This window comes from Sesamum indicum, linkage group LG12 (assembly GCF_026168435.1).
Source record: "Sesamum indicum cultivar Baizhima isolate 11 linkage group LG12, ASM2616843v1, whole genome shotgun sequence".
Lineage (NCBI taxonomy): Eukaryota > Viridiplantae > Streptophyta > Magnoliopsida > Lamiales > Pedaliaceae > Sesamum > Sesamum indicum.
This window is the reverse complement of record NC_142668.1, coordinates 11,501,616-11,522,889: the sequence shown is the minus strand read 5'-3', so window position 1 is coordinate 11,522,889 and position 21,274 is coordinate 11,501,616. Positions and strand designations below refer to the sequence as shown.

Genomic DNA, 21,274 nt, shown 5'->3' with positions numbered 1-21,274 from the left:
AGATCCACGTTAGTCAAAATTCACCGAATTTGTTGATTAACAAAAAATTGAATGAAAATATATATTTACCCCTGACTAACCTGCTTTTCACTTATTGCAAGTTAAATAAGTATTTTCTAATCAAAATAATAAAAATGAAGATATACCTACTCACATGCATTACCGAGTAAAGATTTATAAAGATAATTCGGTCATAAAAAAATTATTTGACATGTAATAGGTCAATAATAAGTAAATCAAGGTAAATATAGATTTACATTCAATTTTTTTTTATTAATATTAGAAAATGATGAATTTTAACTGGTTGAGGGTTCAATTTGTTTTTGTTTGTTAGACAAATACAAATGTCAGAGTAGTAGAGATGTAATTTCTAAACCACATAAATTTACGTACAATTACACCAAACTTCAGGCAATGCAGCGCATTTTAATAGCAAAAACTTAAAAAGTGCAACTTTTGTCCTTGTGAAAGAAAGAGAGATATTCAGCATCTACGTCAAACTTGCATACTATTTGTTGATTTAATAGCATGGTGTGGTGGAACTAAAAGCGGTGTGCAGCTCTTGTTTGTTGATTTACCATTAGCTTCAAGGCGAGCAGTGGAGTTGATGTGTTGAGAGTCTGAGTCATCCAAAGCAGCCAAACAAGAATTTTGTCCCGGAATGAAATGGGTGAAGAATCATGTACAGGAGCTGGAATCTTGTGAAAAGGGGAAGGTCTTTGTCTTCTACATGGGGAAAATACTGAAAACAAGCGGAAGGCTCCAAACCCACGCTGTTAAAGGAAATGAAAGCAGCCAATCATGGTTAAAGTGTATAATATCTCAGCAGTTAAATAAAAAATTAACCAAGTGCAGTTTCTACTTTGTGAAATGGATGATCCTCAAAATGTGCAGGACGGAGCCAAGCACTAGTTTCAAGCCCATGTCTCGCAGAAGTCACATGGAGGATAATAGAAATGAGGAAAGCAACCAAAAGTTCGAGTTTAACCAAGGGTTGACGTAAATCCAGAGATGAAACTGCACATATATAATCACTCATTCATCTATTTACCCACAGCAATCGACAACAATGAGTTTATAGTCAAAGATTAGCTGAATTAACTAACAAAAGCAGATAATCCGTCATTTACATATGCACAGATGTCGTGAAGAATCAAAGCTAAGCACTAGTCAGAAGTAGCTTATGTCAATGACATATACTTAGCTGGGATGAGAATTCAGTAAAAGAAATTGTTTTCTTGGCATTAGATAGAGGTTTATGTCATTGCTGACCACTGCCCTTACAGCTGCACTGGGTATTTGCTTTCCCTTCTCTACCCTGAAAGGTAAAGATACAAAATTTACTTGAATTCATTGCATTTAGTTGTCAGAGCCTACTTCACACCTCATTGCCATATCAAGGGGTGCATTTCAGAACATGGAGTGTATGTAACTAGGCATTTGGTGAGTGTGAAAGAGATAATCCACTCTCCTAAAAGCTCGACCACGACATATACACAATGAATATTCATCACTCATCTGAGAAGAAGTAAAATTGGGGGGTGGGGGATATCATCTGTGTAAAGAACAACCAGAAACCCCATTGTTCATTTTGCATTCCTTCTTCGGAAATCAGCATGAAAGTTGTATTACATGATATGCTTTTTTTGTCTTGATTAAATTATGTTCAGTAAAAACACCTCAAACTCTCCTAGTTACTGTTGTGGCTTAGAAGTACTAAACACTCAAGTATCACTAAAGCTCTCCTACAGTTAGATGCTACAGAGGTATGAGTAAATGTGAGTTACAGAGAATAGATAACTTGGATGCAGCACAAAAAAGCTAAAACATAACCAAATTGTGGTAAATAATAGGATAACAACAAAGAACTGGGCCCATTGCACAAAATCAATAATTGCACATTTTTAAGACTCAACTCCTTGCGGAAGGACAGAATAGTCTGATACTGTAGATGGACTAGGTCCCCCAAGGAAAGAAATCAATGATGCTTCCCAAGTGAAATCCAGATGCTGGCATCATAGCTGCTAAATATGTTCATAACATTTGTCCCGGTTGGATGTTTAATCTGTAGCTAGCATCAGATTTCACTGTTATATTAAACCAGAAGCAAGTTTCCACAAATACAAAATCTAATAAGGGACCTTTAAGAATGCCTAATCTAAATAAGGAAGTGAATTGCTATTTGGATAAGATGGAATTCATTTATAATAAAGATTGAATTTCTGTGTTAATCCTCATGACTTTGATGCAGATATGGACCTACATAACAAGCATACTGATATAGATATGGCGGTTCTGATGATCAATATACTCCTCATGGTAGGCGAGGGGTACTGAATTTGAACTTCCTATAGAATCAAGGTCATAATGTACAGTTGAAGCATTGAGTGATTAATTTCTGGAAGTTCTGGATTAAGGTTTTCCCAGTTTTCCTGTACTGGAGTTTAGGCTTTATATCGTCCTCCTAACTCTTCTTTCTGTCTAATTAATTAAAGGATAAGAGTCATGACTAACAATTCTCACACCAAAAAACAGAGTGAAGGGAAAAGGTATCACATTGTGATGGCTTAAAGAAAAGATTACAAGAAGCCTAATTGTTGATATTGAGACTGTATCACCATAAGAAGAACCAGTATCGAATCAATCAAACTAATGCACACAAAAAGCTTAAAACCAGCTGTAACCAAGAAGCTTTAACAATATCCAAAATTCATAACAACAATCATCATATATTCATATAGTCAGAAACATTAGACTTAGTATCCTTACACAAGCCAAAAAAATAACAATAACAAAAGCATAACAAACAGTTCATAAAAACAAATACTAAAGCATTAATCAACTCACTATTTAAACATCCGTGATCCCGATTATGTAAAGCACAAAACAAATTAAATACAAGACCTTGATTATCCGACATAAGTGCTTGGTAAGAAAAAACTCCCACCCCCTCCCCACCGGAAGAGAAGATTGAGTCTATTCAACAGCCCTTTGTACCACATCTGACGGGTTCTCCACAGAAGGCCCATTTAGCTGTTGCTGCTTCTGAATCATTGCCTTTCTTTCTAAATCCTTCCACTTGTTAATCCCGGCAGTGCACAGAACTACACACAAAACCCGTACTGTTAGACGCCCGCAAAAGGCATAAAAAATTCAAGAGATATGTAAACATTGTATCGGTACCTCCGGCGCCGACGAAGTACAGAAGTCGAACGAGCTTGGGAGCAACCTCTTCGCCCGCAGGTACGGGTATCATCTCTAATTCTCTGTCTGCCTGTGAGGGCTGAATGCCGAAACGGGCTTTTACTGATTGGGCTGTGGATTTTGTTCGGGTGCTTTGAGCAGTTCTTGGGCCCGAGATCCAGAACTGGTGAAGTTTAAGGTGTTATTTTTTATTTTATATTTTTGGCTAAATTACACTTTGTGATTTGAATTGTACCAATTTTTACATTTTGCTATTCGATTTTTTTCATGTCAACTTACCATTTTACTTTTCAAAATTTGCACATTGCCGTATATGACCGTCTTTCTATTAATTTTTATGTCGGAAAAAAATCATATGCTGTACATATGTAAAAAAATATCACATCATATAACCCTTAAATATTACATGTGTCCCTTATAAGACACTCCAATGGTTTGGGGCTCAACATTTCATTGTGGAGATGCTAGATTCAAAATTCATTGATAGCGTGTGTGGGTGTGTACGTGCGTGGGTTATTAAAAATAAATAAATAAATATCACATGTGATTTATATATATATATATATATATATATATTATTTGATTAAAATAGTTGAAAATACAAAGTGTAAAATTTCGTAAAGTTGAGATAGTATTAATACAAAAAACTTTAGATACCAAAATGTAAAATGGTCATAAATTAGATGAAAACCCAATAGAATTAGCTCGTTATTACATGGACGTTAAAATCAGAAAAATATTTATAATTTTTCAAACAACAAAAATGTATTTATAATTATGAAAATTTTCAAAAAAGGTAGCTATAATTTATCTTTCTTTTTAACAAATATATAATACATATATATATATATATATTGGTAAAATGTGTGGTTGAACGCCCTTTAAATTTCAAGAATCATATGTACAATAAAAAAAGAGAATGATATCAGCTATGTTATATTAGTATAATTAATCTATATCTCGGTGATACTATAATTTACATTAATTGCATACAGATAGAAAGAAACTCTCTTTTAATTGGCATGTGATGCCAGGAAGAAATGGTGCTTTAATCCATTTGGACTAGAAAGTAGTGAAAAGGAATGCTAGACATGAAGGGAGTTTTATTCCTCATTTTTATTGTGTACAAATCAGATATTAATATTGAACTAAAATTCTAAATAGAAAAATAAAATTGTTCTTTCAGCTAAATTTGTAGCATGAAGATGAAACTTGTAGTATCAAGCTTAAGTTGCCTTCTCCTGTAGGCAGAGCTCAAATTTTATAGATAACCATAAGTCGAAAGGAAAAAATTGAATTCCCCGTAGAATTGATGAGACATTATCTTAAAGTAGTTACATAAGGTTGAATCCCCTACGAATTTGATGGAAGGTCATCTTCCAGTGATTGGGGGATCCAGGATCCTTGAGGGTGGTTGGAGCTTACTGTGAATAAAGGTATTTTCAAATATAAGAATACCTTTTGAAATTTTTGACTAGTTGGTTCAGGAGACACTTTCTCCCAATCGGGCTATAAGCTTTATTCCCTTTGGAGGGGAGGCACGTGTCCCTATGGAGGCAATTGATTCTTATATGATGTTGTGGGATGTGTCGTAAGAAATTCTATATGGATGTGGCCTACATTACTAGTGGATGATATGTGATATGAGTTTTGACTTTAATATGTGAATTCCAAATCCCAAAAATTTTTTGAGGGCCTATGAAGCCCTTTTGGATTTGGGCCTCTTCGAATTTGGGCCAATTAAATTTCTTTGGTCAATTTATTTGTTGACAGTGCTTCTATTTGATTTCCCAGAAGCTCTTTGAGAGCAAATCGGACCTTGCATTCTTTTGAAGTTTGAACTATTACGAATTTAATATTTTTTTTTATATATATTTTTGAACCACTTAAACCTTTTTAAATTAACATATTTTTATGAGCATCATTTAATGGAACCACCAAACTACTTTATTTTTTAATGGAATGTATAATGGAGTTGAGCACTTTTGAAAAGATAGAAATCAATCACTATCTTACCTACCTTAAGATGTGATTGTTGTAATAATATTGGATAATATCTTACTTAAATTTGACATAATAAATATTGTATGATTATTATTGTTTTAGTTGAGGTAGTGAGAATTGGTTTCATTAGATTAAAATATTATGTATGAAGCAAAAGGAAAAAGGAAATTAGTATACTTGATATATTTGATTGAGCCAAGACAGGGACAAACGATTGAGTCCCATATTTTTCACTCTAACTTCGAAATGCGGTCCTATTTGTATTGGATATGGTTACCTCAATGCTCATTGCTATGGTCTCATCGTTAAAATCGAATATAATTGTATTTATAACATTAACGTGTATCCCATATTATACATAAAATTAAATTAATTAATTAAAATTATATTCACAACATTGGTTCGAACTTTAAATTTCCACATGATTAATTAATTATATTCATGATATTAATTTGAATTTTAATTCTAACATAATTAAGTTTTAATGATAATAATTCAACTATAAAAATCTTAATGGACACACAAACATATGCACCCCATCCTCGTTTCCTATTTACTCTACCAAATATATATATATATATATATATATATAATAAAGTGCACTTTATTTCCACCAAATTGGATAAAAATCATACGAAAACTTTGATTAAGACGTAGTTTAGTGAAAATCGATCGATCACCTAATAAATATAATTTTGTTTATGGTATTTTTAGTTGAATTATGATTAGAATTTCAACAAAATAATTGAAATGTAATTTAAAATTGCAGCAGTGGGCGTTAAGTACTCTGCACCTCATCTTTGGAAATTGAGACATCAAATCCCTCATTTCGCACTCAAATAAAACGTCATGAATTCATTCAAAGATAATACTAAAAAGTTCTATCCATGACATATACCGCGTTACACTAACTACTATGACTTCTTGTAAATTAGACGTGGCACCATACGTTTCTTGGTTTACCTTCAAATCTTCAAAATAAATTGACCCGCACGTTTTCAAAATTTTCTTTCTTGAAAAATGGGGATGATTAATTTAATAATGAAGTTAGTGAATAAATTTATTTTCGTCAACTTAAATCATAATAATTAATTGATTATGACATGCGATACATACAAAAAAATTCATGATACGTACATAGTGGTTGATGGCGTTCAATTATCGTCCAACTATGTTTAATTAATCAATTAAATATTTGTCAGTGAGATAGTATGTTTTTTGGATGAAATGATGCATCAATTTGGATAAAAAGTCATAACTTTTTGCAAGCATCTTTCTTAATTGGACTTGTTGATTCAATAACAAATTTCCAACTTCTATAAATAGACTCCACTATTCATTTTATTTTCATAAAATCATTCAATAACATTCTTAAGTAGTAAAAACCTTTTGTAAGTATAGTATCAATTATTTTCTGGTTTGTTGTTTTTAAAGTTTGTAGTGCTGCTACTTTGAAATTGTAAAGTCGTTGTATCTTAAGCAATTGCCGTCGCATTTATCACTAGAGCAAGGCAGCTTAAATGCAATTTTTTTTCCTGTATCATTTGTATTTTGGCGTTTTAATCATTTATTTTTTTAAGGTAGCAAATAGATCCTGTAATTTTTTAATTTTTTGTGATGTCGATCCTTCAGTTGTCGAAATTTGTAAATATTACAGGAAAAGAAGCATGTGTTGTAGCACCCCCTACTCGCTACATCTAATCATTTCTATTTCATCCTTTCTTTAATCAACATTCATTCTATAAGTAATTCTATTTCAATCAGTAAAATAAATTCTAATTTATCAGCAATATATATATCACAAAAGGTATTAGATATCACCAAAAGTAACATTTACCCTCACTACATGTTCTCGTGTACATAACCTCAAGGAAATCATACCACAACTTTAAACACAAATCCCGATAAAAGACCAGAATATTTAACAACCCAACAATCAAAAACTCTGGCTTCAGAAGTCACGGCTGACCCACCTAATAAAGACGACGGCAACGCTCAAAGTCAATGTGGCTAGTCAGTGTGACCTATCTCCTGAAAAGTACGTGGCAAGGAATGAGCTGTCTACTCAATAAGTATAGCTGATCAGTTTATATATACATACAGGCAACAATTTCACGTACATGCAGTCACATCGACTAACAGTCATTGTCAATAGCAACAACAAATATAAGCAGTAATACCTATTCACAATTATAAATCAATCTATGACACAATATTCAACATTATCGTTTATTAGTTAAGGGCCCCACTTACTCTAATTGGTATACATCAGTCAATGGTTTCGCCGGCCATCATCATATCATATACAGCACAGGATACCCGTTGTGTGATATCCCCACACTCTTTTACTTCAGCTGTGTAGCAATATAGCACAGGACATCACAACAAACATGGTACCCCCACACCACCCCAGTGTGTAGCTAACAAGCACAGGATATTCCCTGCTGCCCCGGAATACCCCTGTACCCTACGCGCCATGGTACCTAGCTTAATTCACATATTTTTCATATCTCAATATCAATCACATTTTCATAAACCATTGACTGTGGTTCCAACTAGGTAAGCATCATTTTTTATTTCAACTCACGATCATCATTCTTTTCTTTATAATAATCACTTCCTCAACAACAACTCCCAATTTGATTTCATCAACAATCAATTATATGATTATCACATAACCATATCCCGCATATCTCTACATTACCATTACATATCACATAGTAACAATTTCACCAATATTATGATAATCTAGCAAATAATCCACAACTAATTATATAAACAATCAATATACGAAAGCCACGCATAATAATATAAAGCCAAATCCACGTTCGCATCCAAGAAACCAATATATATAATATATACAATACTACACATATAGATATATATATATATATATATATAAATCCAATTAGCTATACTTACCTTATATCCCAAAATGCTTCTATTTTACGTGGAACTGCTCAACCCTCTACCTTGTCGTCACGTCCTATAATAAATTATAATATGTATAATCAATATATTTAAGTTACCAAATAATTCATAAGAATTCACTTAATCAAACCCCTTATATATTTATAACTATCATTTTTAATAACATTCGTAAATTATATTACCATTGAAACCTCATTTTCCTCTTTAATAACATAATATTTCTAAAATATAACTTCCGAAGTATTTCTATGAATTTCCTGTCAATTTACCGTTGCTATACAATTTAATTAAGCAACAATACATAGAATTACATATTTGGTTAATCATTCCGATGGAATTGTATAAATTAACTATAAGGATAATTAAATCTAACAAATCTAATATTTTAATTACCCAACTATATCATTTTTATAGCAATTGTGATATTTAAATTGACACTAATATAAATAGCCAAAATCATAAAACACTCCGATTAAATAGTTCACCGCTCAATATAATCAACATTTAATAAACGGACTAATTAAATAATATAATTATATAAATTAATAGAAATTAAATTACAATTTTCGTACCTCTATTTTTCCGAAATGTGTGTGTGCGTCGCTGTGTGTGTATGAATGTGTGTGTGTGAGTTTGTATTATGTGTGTGTGTGTGCATATTAATATGGAAGAGAGGCCCACCGCCTCATTCATTCTACACTCTCTCTCTCTCCCCTCAATTCTACTATATATTATTTATATATATAATATTATTATTTTATATATTTAATTAAACTTTTCTCAAAATATCCATTACGTCCTTTCTAATTTTCTAATTAATATAATTTGCTTTCAAATATTATTACGAACTCCAATTTAATCCGTTCAAGTTTTATTATATCCCAAATTCAATCTATAATTTTATTTACTAATTACATCTAAATTTCTAATAATTACCAATTAGTCTCCCAATTACATACAAAATTCTACGGACGTCACATGTGTCATGCACATGCTTTTTCCTAGTTTGGGCTTTTGTTCCTATTGATCAATTTCTGTCTGTATCAGTATGGAAGCAAATTTCTGATCCTATATTTTTTGCATTTTGATATTTTAGTCATTTCCTTTCTAAGGTAGCAAATAAGTCTTATTATTTTTAATTTTTGTGATTCTAGTCCATTAAATTGATCAATGGGAACAAAAGCCCCAAATCAAAAAACGTACTTGCGGGCCACATGCTTATTCTGCAATATTTGTAAACTCCAGCGACTGAAGGATCAAAATCACGAAAATAAAAAAATTACATGTCGACCTATTTACTACTCTAAAAAAAAGAACTAAAACACCTAAATATAAAATATATTGAATGAAAATTGTACTTAATTTATAATTATTTTAAAGATAAAAAATCTAACTCTCGTATCGACTTCTTAATATACAACTACCGCATAAATCTTTTATTTTCATAATATTTTTTTAGCCCAAAAAACCTATAAAGAAATAAATACATATATAGGACTCCAACCCAATAATTCTTGATTTCATATCAAAATTTAGGTTGTAGCTTTCAGAAAGCAGACAAAAAATTAAAAAAAAAACACTAAAACTACATAAAATTTAAAAAATATGAAATTAGAAAAAAAACATATAAGCAATCCCTTTTATGATATTATAAATGAACAGATTACCTCCTATAAAATAAACAATAATAATTTAACTTCTATATTTTTAAAAATACAGTAATTTACCCTCTGTGTATTTTTTAAAAAATATAAGAGTAGATTGCTATTATTTTTTCATAAAATGATAATTTACTAATTTACAATATCATATAAAGATAAATTATATTAAACCCAAATAAAAAATGGTGCTGTAATTTGTAAATTCCGCGAGTGAAGATAAAATGCATACGTGGAGTTTTCACTTCAAGTTTGATAATCCGTTACAATAATTATAGAACAGATCATACACATGTTTGAAGAGAAAACAGCAATTTTGGCACTATAATTTAAAAACTAGCTTGAAAAAGTATAATAGTAATAAAAAATTTATAATTTTGATACTTCGATTCAAAATTTAACCGCATACATGGCCGTTTAATCAGACGCATTCGTGTAAGTGGCATTAATTTGACGTCCACATGTAGTGCACGTGACTTTTTACCATTAAATTTCTAATTGAAATATTAAATTACAAATATTCTATTATTACTATAGTATATTTTCGAATTATTTTATAAATTGTGATACTAATATTGCAAGAGAGGCTAAATTCTGATACCAAAATTACAATGTTCTTTATGTTAGAATGACCTTACTTTGATTTTATGTTAGATATTTAGAGTCGCTTATAAAGATTTATTATTCACTTTCTCGATGCTATCAAGTATAAACCAATAGTAAGTCAGATAAGTCTTATCTAAATTCTGTTGCATCAGATAATTACATTTATACCCCTTTAAATAGGATGTTTGAAGTATTTTGTTATGATTATTAGCTATGATCGTATCATTTATAATTATTTTTAACTATAAAAAATATTTTAATTTCACATGTAGAAACGACGCTGATACATATTTGCACAACCATAATTAATTACTATTCGACATGGTATTTTCATTTTTTACCGTGATATATTAGTCATGACAAAATGTTATATTTCTTATAACAATCATTCCTCAAGTTCGTAGATTTCTAAGATGTGACGTAGTGTGCGATCCCTACTTTCCAATTTGAAAAAATTATAATTTTCATCCTATAATTTAAGGGGTGGCAATTTTAATCCTATATGAATTGATTTTGTAATTAAATCCTGTAACTTAAAAAATTTGACAATTGTAGTTCTTTTTGCTTGGAAAAACACTTGTGTTGGGCACATGACCTTTAAAATTGGGGTTTCTCAGCCAGATGAGATCACAATTGCCAAATTCTAAAAATTATCGGACTAAATTACAAAAATTAGTTGGTACATAACCAAAATTGCCAGCCTCTAAATTACTAGGAAATTTGCAGTTTCCCCTTCCCATTTTTACCAAAAAAGGTCAATTGAAACCTTACTCATACCCATATATATATGAAGCCAAGGTTTGGAAATCCAAATTATCCCACAGATTAGGTGAATAGAAAGTAGCAAACAGAAGCAATAGAGATGGGCACAGAAAAAGAAGGTGGTGTTGAGGTTGCAGCGGATAAGTATAGGTCTTTCTTGCATGATGAAGCACAGAACACAGAGTGGCGACATGGAGGCCCTCCTATCTACGACACCGTCAACCAGCTCTTCGAACAAGGCCGCACCAAAGCACGTTCATAATTCAGATTTGTTTAATATATACTTTTTGTTTTCTGTAACATGTGATAAATATTTGCAGGAGTGGGCTAAAGGATCTCTAGAAGAGGTGGTTCAAAATGCCATCAAGTCATGGGAGATGGAGCTGTCTCACAAGACTCGGATTCAGGATTTCAGGACTATCAATCCAGACAAATTCAAGCTCATCGTTAATGGTACTAATTACAATATTGATCGAATCCAGCTCAAACCCTTTTTCTAATTTACCCTATTCCGTGTAATAGGAAGAGAGGGACTATCTGCGGAAGAAACACTTAGGGTGGGGAGCTACAATGCGCTGTTGAAGAGTTCAATGCCGGAGGAGTTCAAGTATTACAAAGTAGAAGAAGAGAGCTTTGAGTCGTCACACGACGCTTTCCGAGAGGCCCTTCCCCGTGGATTTGCGTGGGAGGTGCTGGCCGTTCACTCAGGCCCGCCGGTCATTGTCTTTAAGTTCCGGCACTGGGGTTACTTTGAAGGCCCCTTCAAAGGGCATGCCCCCACTGGAAAAATGGTCCAGTTCTACGGAGTAGGAATTCTTAAAGTAAGTTTCTATCTTAAATATACGTATGCTTAGCTATTGAAGCACATTCGATTTCACCATACATATTAGGCGTGGCATGAAACATTTTAAGATTGAGTTGAAGCTGTCACCATTTGTATGGCGAGATGACTTTTCGGACAAGAGTTTAAATTTCAAAGGCATCCAAATTCAAGATAAGATTGAATGATATTGATGAAATGAGTTGACAGGTGGATGAGTTGATGAGGGCAGAGGATGTGGAGATATACTATGATCCTGCTGAGCTCTTTGCCCCACTACTTAAAGCACCTCTCATTTCTGGACCCAACACACAGCAACAGGGGACTGCTGCTTCCACATCTCCTCAAAAATGCCCTTTCCAGAACGAATAAAGTCGTGCCTGCTTAATTACTTATGTACTACAAATACTGTGTTATTTGCTATAACTAGCACTTTTATCTTACATATCAATCAACACATGAGAGAATTATATCTTCCTCTCTTGAATTTTAGTGTAATAATGTAGATTTTTTGTGATTTAAAAACTTATATTTACTTAATACCTCCTTATTATTGGTTTTTATCTAACAAATAGATTCATTTGTTAGTCAAAATTTACCGAAATTGTTGATATTAGCGAAAATAAGTTGGGCAACAATCCATGTTTACCCCGTATTAACTTATTTCTAATTTATTGCAAATCAAATAAATTTTTTTCTAACCAAACTATGCATATACATCTTGACACACTAATGCATGTGAGAAAATATATCTTCACGCTTATAAAATTAGTTTGGTCATGAAAGATTTATTTGACCTATAATATGTCAGTAATAAATCAACTGAGAGTGTATACAGATTTTCACTCTTTTTGTTCTTTTGCTAATATTAATAAATTCGGTGAATTTTGACTAAGAGAATAATCTTTTTGTTAACGAAAACAATATCAGGAGCGCAAAATGTAATTTTTCAGATTATTGAAAATTTACATGTAATTATATCAAATTTTAGGAGAGTATGATGTAATTATCATTATATATAAATAGAGGTACGTGGTTTTTCATATTGTTAATGATCATTTGTGACTTTTTTTTTATCTTTCTTGCAGTGTAATATAAATGATTTTCTTAACCATTTAAAGAAATTAATTATGCCACGAAATTAAACACTAAGACGTGTAATTAAGGAGGGATTAATTACAATTAGTGAAGAAATAGGTACACCTCAATTAATGTGAGTAAAGGGGCCAACTGGCAAGATAATTACATCATAGAAAAGTGATGGCAGCTGACTTTCCGAAATTCATTTAAGACAGTCGGTTCAAATAATTAAGATGCCACACTAGAAAAAATGTATGATTATTTTCTCTACAATTAATTACTATGATAAATAAATAAAAACAATATGGATTAATTACAACTTTGCAATAATTATAAGTTGTAGTTTTTGCAGTGAGGTCAAAACATTAGTTATGACAAATATTTTGATAATAACTAAAAAATCATAGAAAATATTGTTTAATCATGAAAAAAATTAAATTTTCACAATAATTTTATTTAATTATGATAAATAATATTGATTTATCATATTTTTTAAACCATAATCATTGATGATGTAAGAAAAATTTAACTTTTTGTAGTGTCACTTAATACTGATGGACCAATTCAGACAAGTTGTTGGTATAGAGGGGCCATCGAATTCAATTATATCATGCGAAGTAATAAGTCAATTTTTAGAGTAAATATGTATGTTTATTCAAAATTTTGCTAATATCAGCAAACTTCGTTAATTTTGACTAATGCATGGATCTATTCGTCAAATAAAAAAAATATTTGAAGTACTAAATGTAAATATTCAAACTAAAGAGAGTACGTATAATTACACCAGACCTTAGCGGGGGACAATATAATTATCCCTAGTGATAATTATTGTATAAAAATGAGGGTCAATTACTACTTAATCATCTGAGAATATGACACTACATTTTTCCACCAAAAAAAAAATTACACTTACACCCTCTTTGATGATTTTTTATTACAACTGTCCCTATTTCGCCAGAGTTTGAATGAATAATATTGATCTTAATAAAAAATTATTGTATTTTTAATTCTATCCTTCATTCAAATAATCTTTTATAATATTTTTGTACTTGTAAAGAATAAATATAATATATATAGAAAGTCAAAATGTGTAATTATAATAACATCTCTTAAAATCTTTTTAACAACTTATAAGCTCATCCAAAAACACCCTAAATGGGCCAAGAGATTTATATCATAAAAAGTAGACTATCAACCCACTGTAGTTATTTACTTAAATATTCATTTAAAACATTGGGTTCAAATAATTAAGGTACCACAATTGATACTAATGGACCAATCCAGACAGCTCATTGTAATTAGAACTGCGTAGTTAGTACACACCAAGTGATAGTACATCAGCTAATAAACTTTCTTACAAAGACAAGTACTAAATACTTTAGCCATTAAGACAGTACTCAGAATTCATGCATACAATTAGGCACCACCTAATACTGGTCATGGACCATATAACTTAATCAGTTCCAATATGTTAATTAAAATTAACTAGCACCGTCAATTTTATGATTTGTTTACACAAATCACTCTTATGCTTTGTATAATAACTTATATATTTACTAAAAATATCAACATTATTTACACGGATCACATCTGATTTTTGAAACATTACACGCACTTCCTGAAAATGTCAACCTCATTACACAAATTATCCCTTTTAATATTTTTATTGTCAGAAGTGGTTTTTGTAATTATACAAAAGACATGGATAATTTTGTTAAACAAATCATACATGGGAGAGTACAAATGTAATTATCACATTAATTAATCACATCATATCTTTGCCTATATATATGATGAGCCCCTCCAAGCTTTTTGTAATCAATTCATCATCCCACATATTACATCTCAAACAAAGCAATATAAACATATATAGATATGGCCACACAAACATTACAAGGTGCTCTTAAGACAGCAAAAGATAAGTACAGGTCTTTCTTGCACCATGAAGACGCACACAACACTGTGTGGAGACGTGGTGCCCCTCCTACATACCACAACGTCAACAAGCTCTTTGAAGAAGGCCGGACCAAGGCATGTGTCTGCGCGTGATGTGTTTTAGTTCAGCTTGAATTCACTTTTGGTCCCGTGATTTAGATCATTTGATGTTTTCGTCTTTTCACTTATGAACATCCATGTGTTATATATTTAATTTGTAGGAATGGGCTGAAGGATCTCTAGAAGAGACGGTCCAAAATATGATGAAGTCATGGCAGACGGAGTTTACTCACAAGACTCGGACTCAGGACTTCAGGATCATGCATCCAGAAAAGTTCAAGCTCATCGTTAATGGTACGTAATGGAAAATTTTAACCTAGACAGGTTTGGTCGGACTTGAACCACATTTTGTTGTGTTTGTCAGGGACAAAAGTATTATAACTCATGCATAATAACTTGGTTTTTATAACAGGAAGAGAGGCACTATCTGCAGAAGAAACAATTAGTCTAGGAAGCTATAATTCTGTGCTGAAGAGTTCAATGCCAGATGAGTTCAAATACTATAAAGCACACGAAGAGACCTTCGATTCGGCTGACGACGCTTTCCGAAATGCGCTTCCCCGTGGATTTGCGTGTGAAGTGGTGGCTGTTTACTCAAGCCCGCCGGTGATTACCTTTAAGTTCAGGCACTGGGGTTACTTTGAAGGCCCCTTTAAAGGCCATGCCCCCACTGGAGAAATGGTCCAGCTCTTTGGACTCGTAATTCTCAAAGTAAGCTTCTATATCATAGTCCATGTACGTGTGCATGCATGTAGTGTGTGTATACACTAAAATAGTTTCATGGTGGATCCTGAATTTTGAAATGCACTTATATGGAGTCTTTTCAAAATTCAAGCCCAACCCACAAACCGTCTCGACCAAACCAGGCCCGGTCCTATGGTCCTGGTCGAACCAGCTTGGTCTACTGTGCAACTTGATGAATCAATTTCTCCAATATCCTGAGTTCTTTTGTGGTGTACAGGTGGATGAACTGATGAGGGCAGAGGAAGTGGAGATATACTATGATCCTGCTGAGCTCTTTGCTCCACTACTTAAAGCACCTCTCATTTCTGGACCCAACACAGAGCAACAGGGTGCTGCTTCTTCCACATCTCCTCAAAAATGCCCTTTCCAAAACTAGATCATATACTTCCAGTCCAGAGCAAATCACAACCTTTAGCATGACAACACTTGTGCATCTACTAGAATAAAGTCGTGCCTGCTTAATGACTTACGGAGTACAAAAAGTGTCATTTGCTCAATTCCACTACTTGTATCCAGACTAGCACTTTTATCATGTTGCTGCCCCTTATCTCATCATATGTAATATTAGTAGCAAAATCTAGAATAAAATTGTACCGGCTTCGTATTGTAGTATAAAATTTATAAATTTTGTTTAAAGTATATATTATATAATGTAGATTATTAATAAGAATTTTACTTGTTAATTAACTCGATGTTAATTCTAACATCAATTTGTTTTTATATTTATTACGTCTTTTTCTTGTAGTGATTATACTAAAAAGCATAATATTTAGAGATAATTATGTTTACACTACTAGGGTATTTATTTAATTCCCAAACTTCAGAACAGGTGTTAGAGTAATATTTTAGGGATTTTTTTTATATTTTATAGAAAGTCTTAATTTAAAACTAATTGTTTATAATAGTGTACTTTTTAATCTTTAAAATTTTCAAATTAATTTTTTTTTATTAGTTATGACTTAATGAATTTTAAATTTACAAAATTTTCATATATGAAGATTTTAATTTAAAATTCTGTAAAAATAAAAAAGATAAAACAAAAGTTACTATAATAAATAAAAAACAATATGATGTACTATTGTTCTTCCTCAAAATATTACTCTGACACCCCATCTAAGATTTGATAATTACAAAAATACTCTTTAGAAGCAAATCTATCACACAAAAAAAGTATTTTTATTTTTATTTTTTTTTCCCATAAACTTTACTAGTGGGAAGATTTTTATAATTATACAAAAAACATGAATAATTTGTCTAACTTCACCAAAGTCCAAAGAATGTAAATGTAACTATTGATAATGTTTATGAGGCTTTGTTAACAATTAGGGATGTACATTATAATAAAAATAATAATAATAATATTGAATTTAGAGTGGTTATCATTATTTTTTTTGTATTTTGTTTCATTTTAATATGCATACCAATATATTATATAATAAAATTTGGAATAAAAAATTTAATTTAATTTTTTTAATATTCACACATCCAATATACGCACACAAACACATATATACACACATGGATTGGTGAGTATGGCGTGGCGCGGCCTCCATGTCTTCATCATCACCGATATCATCGAAAACGTCTTCCTCCGGCAGCCCCGGCCGGAGCTCCGTTCAACTGGTCTCCAAAACGATGTCGGACAGGCTTCTCGGAAAATACTTTGATGCTTCGGGATTCGACTTCGACTACGAAGAAAGCAGCTTGTGGTCTCCCTTCGTTCCCAGAACAGCTTATTTAGCCTCACCGCCGGATTCCTTCCGCTCCGGCGCCGACAAGTTTTTGAAGAAGCTGAAACTTGCGAGCAAGCCGAATTGGTTTACTACTCTCATTGCCTGCGGTAAGGTAATTATTGATGCATTAATATTTGATATTTAAATGTATTAAATGAAAATTAGTGTATAAATTTCTTTAAAGGAAAAAAGTAGTTCTGAAATGATTGAGCGTTATTTTTACTTTTTCTAAATGATACATTCAAATTTCAATATTAATGTATACAATAAATTTAATTATTTACATACATGGCAATAATTTTATATATATATAATTATAATTACAATAATGATAAGAATATTTAATATTATCATTTTAATTAAATATCAAAAAATTAAATTCTTGTCACACTTTGAACTGTCACTATGTATATATATATATATATATATATATAATACTGTAAATTATAACTGGCTTTCTTAAAATTTGTCATAATTATAAGTATATCTGCGTATTTTGAAAAATTACAAATACTCTTCTAAAATTAATGATTTTTTAACAATATATTCTCGTAACCGCCATAATTGTAGGAGAATTTGTTAGACAAATTAACTTTAATTTCAATAATTATATTAATTTATAATTTTTTAAATAATAATAAAATATTAATAATTATGTCAAATTTCAAGAAAGTTTATTGAAATTCATCCTAAAACTAATGCAGATTTTTATTATAACTGGTGCTGCAGGCATTGCGTTGATGATGATGTAATAAACAATTCCGTGCATGGTTTGGAAGTGTGTATCCTATGAGTATGAGGGATGCCTTGTTTATATTTAAATCTAGTACGTACTTTGATGTTGTAGGAGTGGGAGCAATATTAGTTTTAAATTAAAGCACTTTGGAATACGAGGTTTGTACGATACGTATGTATGGATGTGCATGAATACGCAAAACAGTTTTCCAGAATAAATATTCTCATCAGCACGATAAAATGGTAGCAACAAAAAGTATGATGAGAATAAAGATAGTGATAATGTACAATTAACTTCAAATTTACAGTGAGCCTCCGCTCAGTCTCAGTCTCGGTCTCAGTGAAAACCATCCGAATGCTAATATCTGTGCCGCAGCAGCACAAGTATTTCTACTTGAAACAAATGAAAATGAAGAACATCTCTCCGTTCAGACTCTCCTCACTCCTCCGCCTGCAAAACGACCCGACCAAAGCCCTTCACCTCTTCCTTAACCCCAACCCCAAAGACCCAAACCCCAATGCCAAGCCTTTTCGTTACTCTCTCCTTTCCTACGATCTCATTATCTCCAAGCTCGGTAAAGCCAAAATGTTTCCCGAAATGGAGATGGTTGTGGAGAAATTGAAGAATGACACACGCATTGTCCCCGAAGAAATCATTTTCTGTAACATTATTACCTACTATGGCCGAGCGCGCTTGCCGCATAAAGCCCTCCAGGTGTTCGACGAAATCCCGTCTTGTCGATGCCAGAGGACGATAAAATCGGTTAATACTCTCTTGAATAGCCTTCTGATGTGTCGGGAGTTTGATAAGATAAAGGAAGTGTTTTCAGGGATTGGCAAGTATGCGAGCCCTGATGCTTGTACGTATAACATACTGATAAATGCATGGTGCATGAGGTCTGATTTGGAGAGAGCGTGGAAAGTGTTTGATGAAATGCGGAGGCGAGGGGTTGAACCTAATGTGGTGACATTTGGGACTTTGATTAAGGGGCTTTGTGCAATTTCTAAGTTGGATGTGGCTTTCAGTTTGAAGAGAAGGATGGAAAGGGATTTTAAGATCAGACCTAACGCGCATATCTATGTGGCATTGGTAAAAAGGCTGTGTAAGGTTGGTGACTTAAATAAAGCCATTAAGTTAAAGGACGAGATGTTAAGAAACAAAGTGGAACTGGAGCCTGCAGTTTATTCTACCTTGATCAGTGCGTTTTTTAAGGCTGGTCGAAAGGGAGAGGTTTATGAATTGCTAGAGGAAATGAGAAGGAATGGGTGTAACCCTGATACTGTAACATACAATGCAATGATATATGGGTTTTGTCAGGAGAAGGAATTTGATTTAGCTTTTGCTTCTTTGAGTGAGATGGAGAAAGAGGGGTGCAAGCCAGATGTGATTACTTATAATGTGATTATTGCTGGGCTGTGTAGGGAGAAGAAAGTGAGAGAAGCAAATAAACTGTTGGAAGATATGCCAAGACAGCAATGTGCCCCAGATGTGGTAACTTACAAGACACTGTTTGATGGGCTTTGTGATGTACAACAGTTCAAGGAAGCAGCTTGCATTTTGGATGAGATGATTTTTATGGGATATGTTCCTCATTCTTCTGGTGCATGCAAATATCTAGATGTATTGGTCCAAGGGAAGGATAAAGAATTGTGGACATGTTTGTTTAATTTGGCAAAGAAAAATTCAATTGATAGATATATATGGAGACTCATAACTTCTTTGGTCTGCAAGGACAAACATTCAAATGCCAGTGAGCTGTTTAATAGGCTAATAAAAAGTCATGCTCTATCAGTCCGCTAGAGATACTTTGTATAGCGTGCTTCTATGTGCTGATTTTTTCTTGTGCACTTGAGTGACTGTTGAGTTTCAATATATTGCTTGGTATACACATCTCTTCTCCTCATTACTTTTGCTTGTGAGTAAGTAATTTGCATTGAAATGGTTTATTATTTGTTTTCCCTAGAAATTGTGTTTGTAAGAGTCATGACCATATTTTATGATTTCCTAACTTGGAAATTTAATTAAACTGAGACAAAACAAGAGAGTTTGGCATTTTCGTCTTAGTGAGCCATTTTAAGCAACTATTCACATGGTTGAACTTGGACAGGACACAGGAGTCTTGGACTGTGTCTAGTGGGTAGGCCCGATTGGGATCCCACCGACAATGTAATTCGATATGAGGGAGGCGTTTCAAATATGTTGTTTCCCCTGCCTTCCATATACATCTAATCTTTGACTGACATTGTTCTCCTTGTATAAACATCTAAATTTTGTAGATCTATGTTGAAACGAGTTTTCTCTCTGGTTGTAGACTACCTAAATTAGCCTTATCCTTCTAAACCTCTATAAAAATTTAGACCTGAAGCAGTAAACTTGCACATGCAGAGTTATGTAATTATTGTATCTGAGCATAGATAGTTATCGCAAGGCATGGAAGAAATCATCAACTATTTGATGCTTCTAATTGATGAAAATAATCTGCTGCATCTTTATACCACAAAATCTTCAAACATATATGCTACCCATTTGCCTGTGGCTTCTATACCTTAGTTCTGACTGTTGACAATATGCTCATGAAGGAAATGGATTTATACGGTTATAAGGATATTTTCAGTTACAAATTTGAGTAGTTCTCTTCATGTCTTTTGGCTCCCATATATAACAGGAGAAACAGTGATAGCTTCATTGCTGATTAGCCTTCAATAGTCCTCATGCATCATGCATAAATTATGTTATGGTTCTGTACATAGCAGTTGGAAATTGGCTTAATCCAGGTTTGAAGGTGCAACGGAGTTGGTATGTTCTGGGATAGCTATTAAACAGACCACCCAACTCCTGGATTTACCAGCACGACGTACCGTGGATTGTGGAATTTTTGTACGACCAGATTTTGTGGTTATTTGAGCAAAAAGACGTCAGCCACGTGTATATGGAAATTCTTTGGTGAATTGCCTTTTGAATATAGACAAACGGTAATCTTCCTAAAGATCCAACTTCTTTT

At 32.6% G+C, this 21,274-nt stretch overlaps 4 protein-coding genes and 1 long non-coding RNA gene across 10 annotated transcripts; 3 read left to right on the top strand and 2 right to left on the bottom strand.

The window, feature by feature from the left end:
- Positions 1-345: 345 nt before the first annotated feature.
- Positions 346-3,344, bottom strand: LOC105165451 (uncharacterized). Of its 6 annotated transcripts, XR_016063318.1 has the most exons (6): positions 3,184-3,344; positions 2,905-3,104; positions 1,917-2,065; positions 1,206-1,318; positions 863-1,017; positions 346-773 (listed from the first exon to the last, which is right to left on the bottom strand). XR_016063318.1 is itself a non-coding variant. In XM_011084467.3 (2 exons), exons 1-2 carry the CDS (start codon positions 3,254-3,256, stop codon positions 2,977-2,979), a joined length of 201 nt encoding a protein of 66 aa, XP_011082769.1. In that variant the 5' UTR covers positions 3,257-3,344; the 3' UTR covers positions 2,710-2,976. The 6 variants fall into 6 exon arrangements, 1 of the variants encoding a protein (XP_011082769.1); XR_016063317.1 differs by lacking the exon at positions 1,917-2,065; XR_016063319.1 differs by lacking the exons at positions 1,206-1,318; positions 1,917-2,065.
- Positions 3,345-6,977: 3,633 nt separating this feature from the next.
- LOC148784853 (uncharacterized) lies at positions 6,978-8,836 on the bottom strand. The gene is made up of 3 exons (XR_016063315.1): positions 8,712-8,836; positions 8,131-8,194; positions 6,978-7,239 (listed from the first exon to the last, which is right to left on the bottom strand). It is a non-coding gene; the product is annotated as an uncharacterized LOC148784853 (long non-coding RNA).
- A 2,320-nt stretch (positions 8,837-11,156) lies between these two features.
- Positions 11,157-12,525, top strand: LOC105165453 (pathogen-related protein-like). The gene is made up of 4 exons (XM_088876078.1): positions 11,157-11,415; positions 11,486-11,618; positions 11,688-11,986; positions 12,196-12,525. The coding sequence occupies exons 1-4, from the start codon at positions 11,266-11,268 to the stop codon at positions 12,355-12,357; spliced, it is 744 nt and encodes a 247-aa protein (XP_088732204.1). The 5' UTR covers positions 11,157-11,265; the 3' UTR covers positions 12,358-12,525.
- A 2,370-nt stretch (positions 12,526-14,895) lies between these two features.
- Positions 14,896-16,440, top strand: LOC105165826 (pathogen-related protein). The gene is made up of 4 exons (XM_011084988.3): positions 14,896-15,096; positions 15,222-15,354; positions 15,473-15,771; positions 16,022-16,440. Exons 1-4 carry the CDS (start codon positions 14,941-14,943, stop codon positions 16,178-16,180), a joined length of 747 nt encoding a protein of 248 aa, XP_011083290.1. The 5' UTR covers positions 14,896-14,940; the 3' UTR covers positions 16,181-16,440.
- Positions 16,441-18,284: 1,844 nt separating this feature from the next.
- LOC105165454 (Pentatricopeptide repeat (PPR) superfamily protein) lies at positions 18,285-20,161 on the top strand. Its single transcript, XM_011084470.3, has one exon. It carries the CDS (start codon positions 18,628-18,630, stop codon positions 20,071-20,073), a length of 1,446 nt encoding a protein of 481 aa, XP_011082772.1. The 5' UTR covers positions 18,285-18,627; the 3' UTR covers positions 20,074-20,161.
- Positions 20,162-21,274: the final 1,113 nt, after the last annotated feature.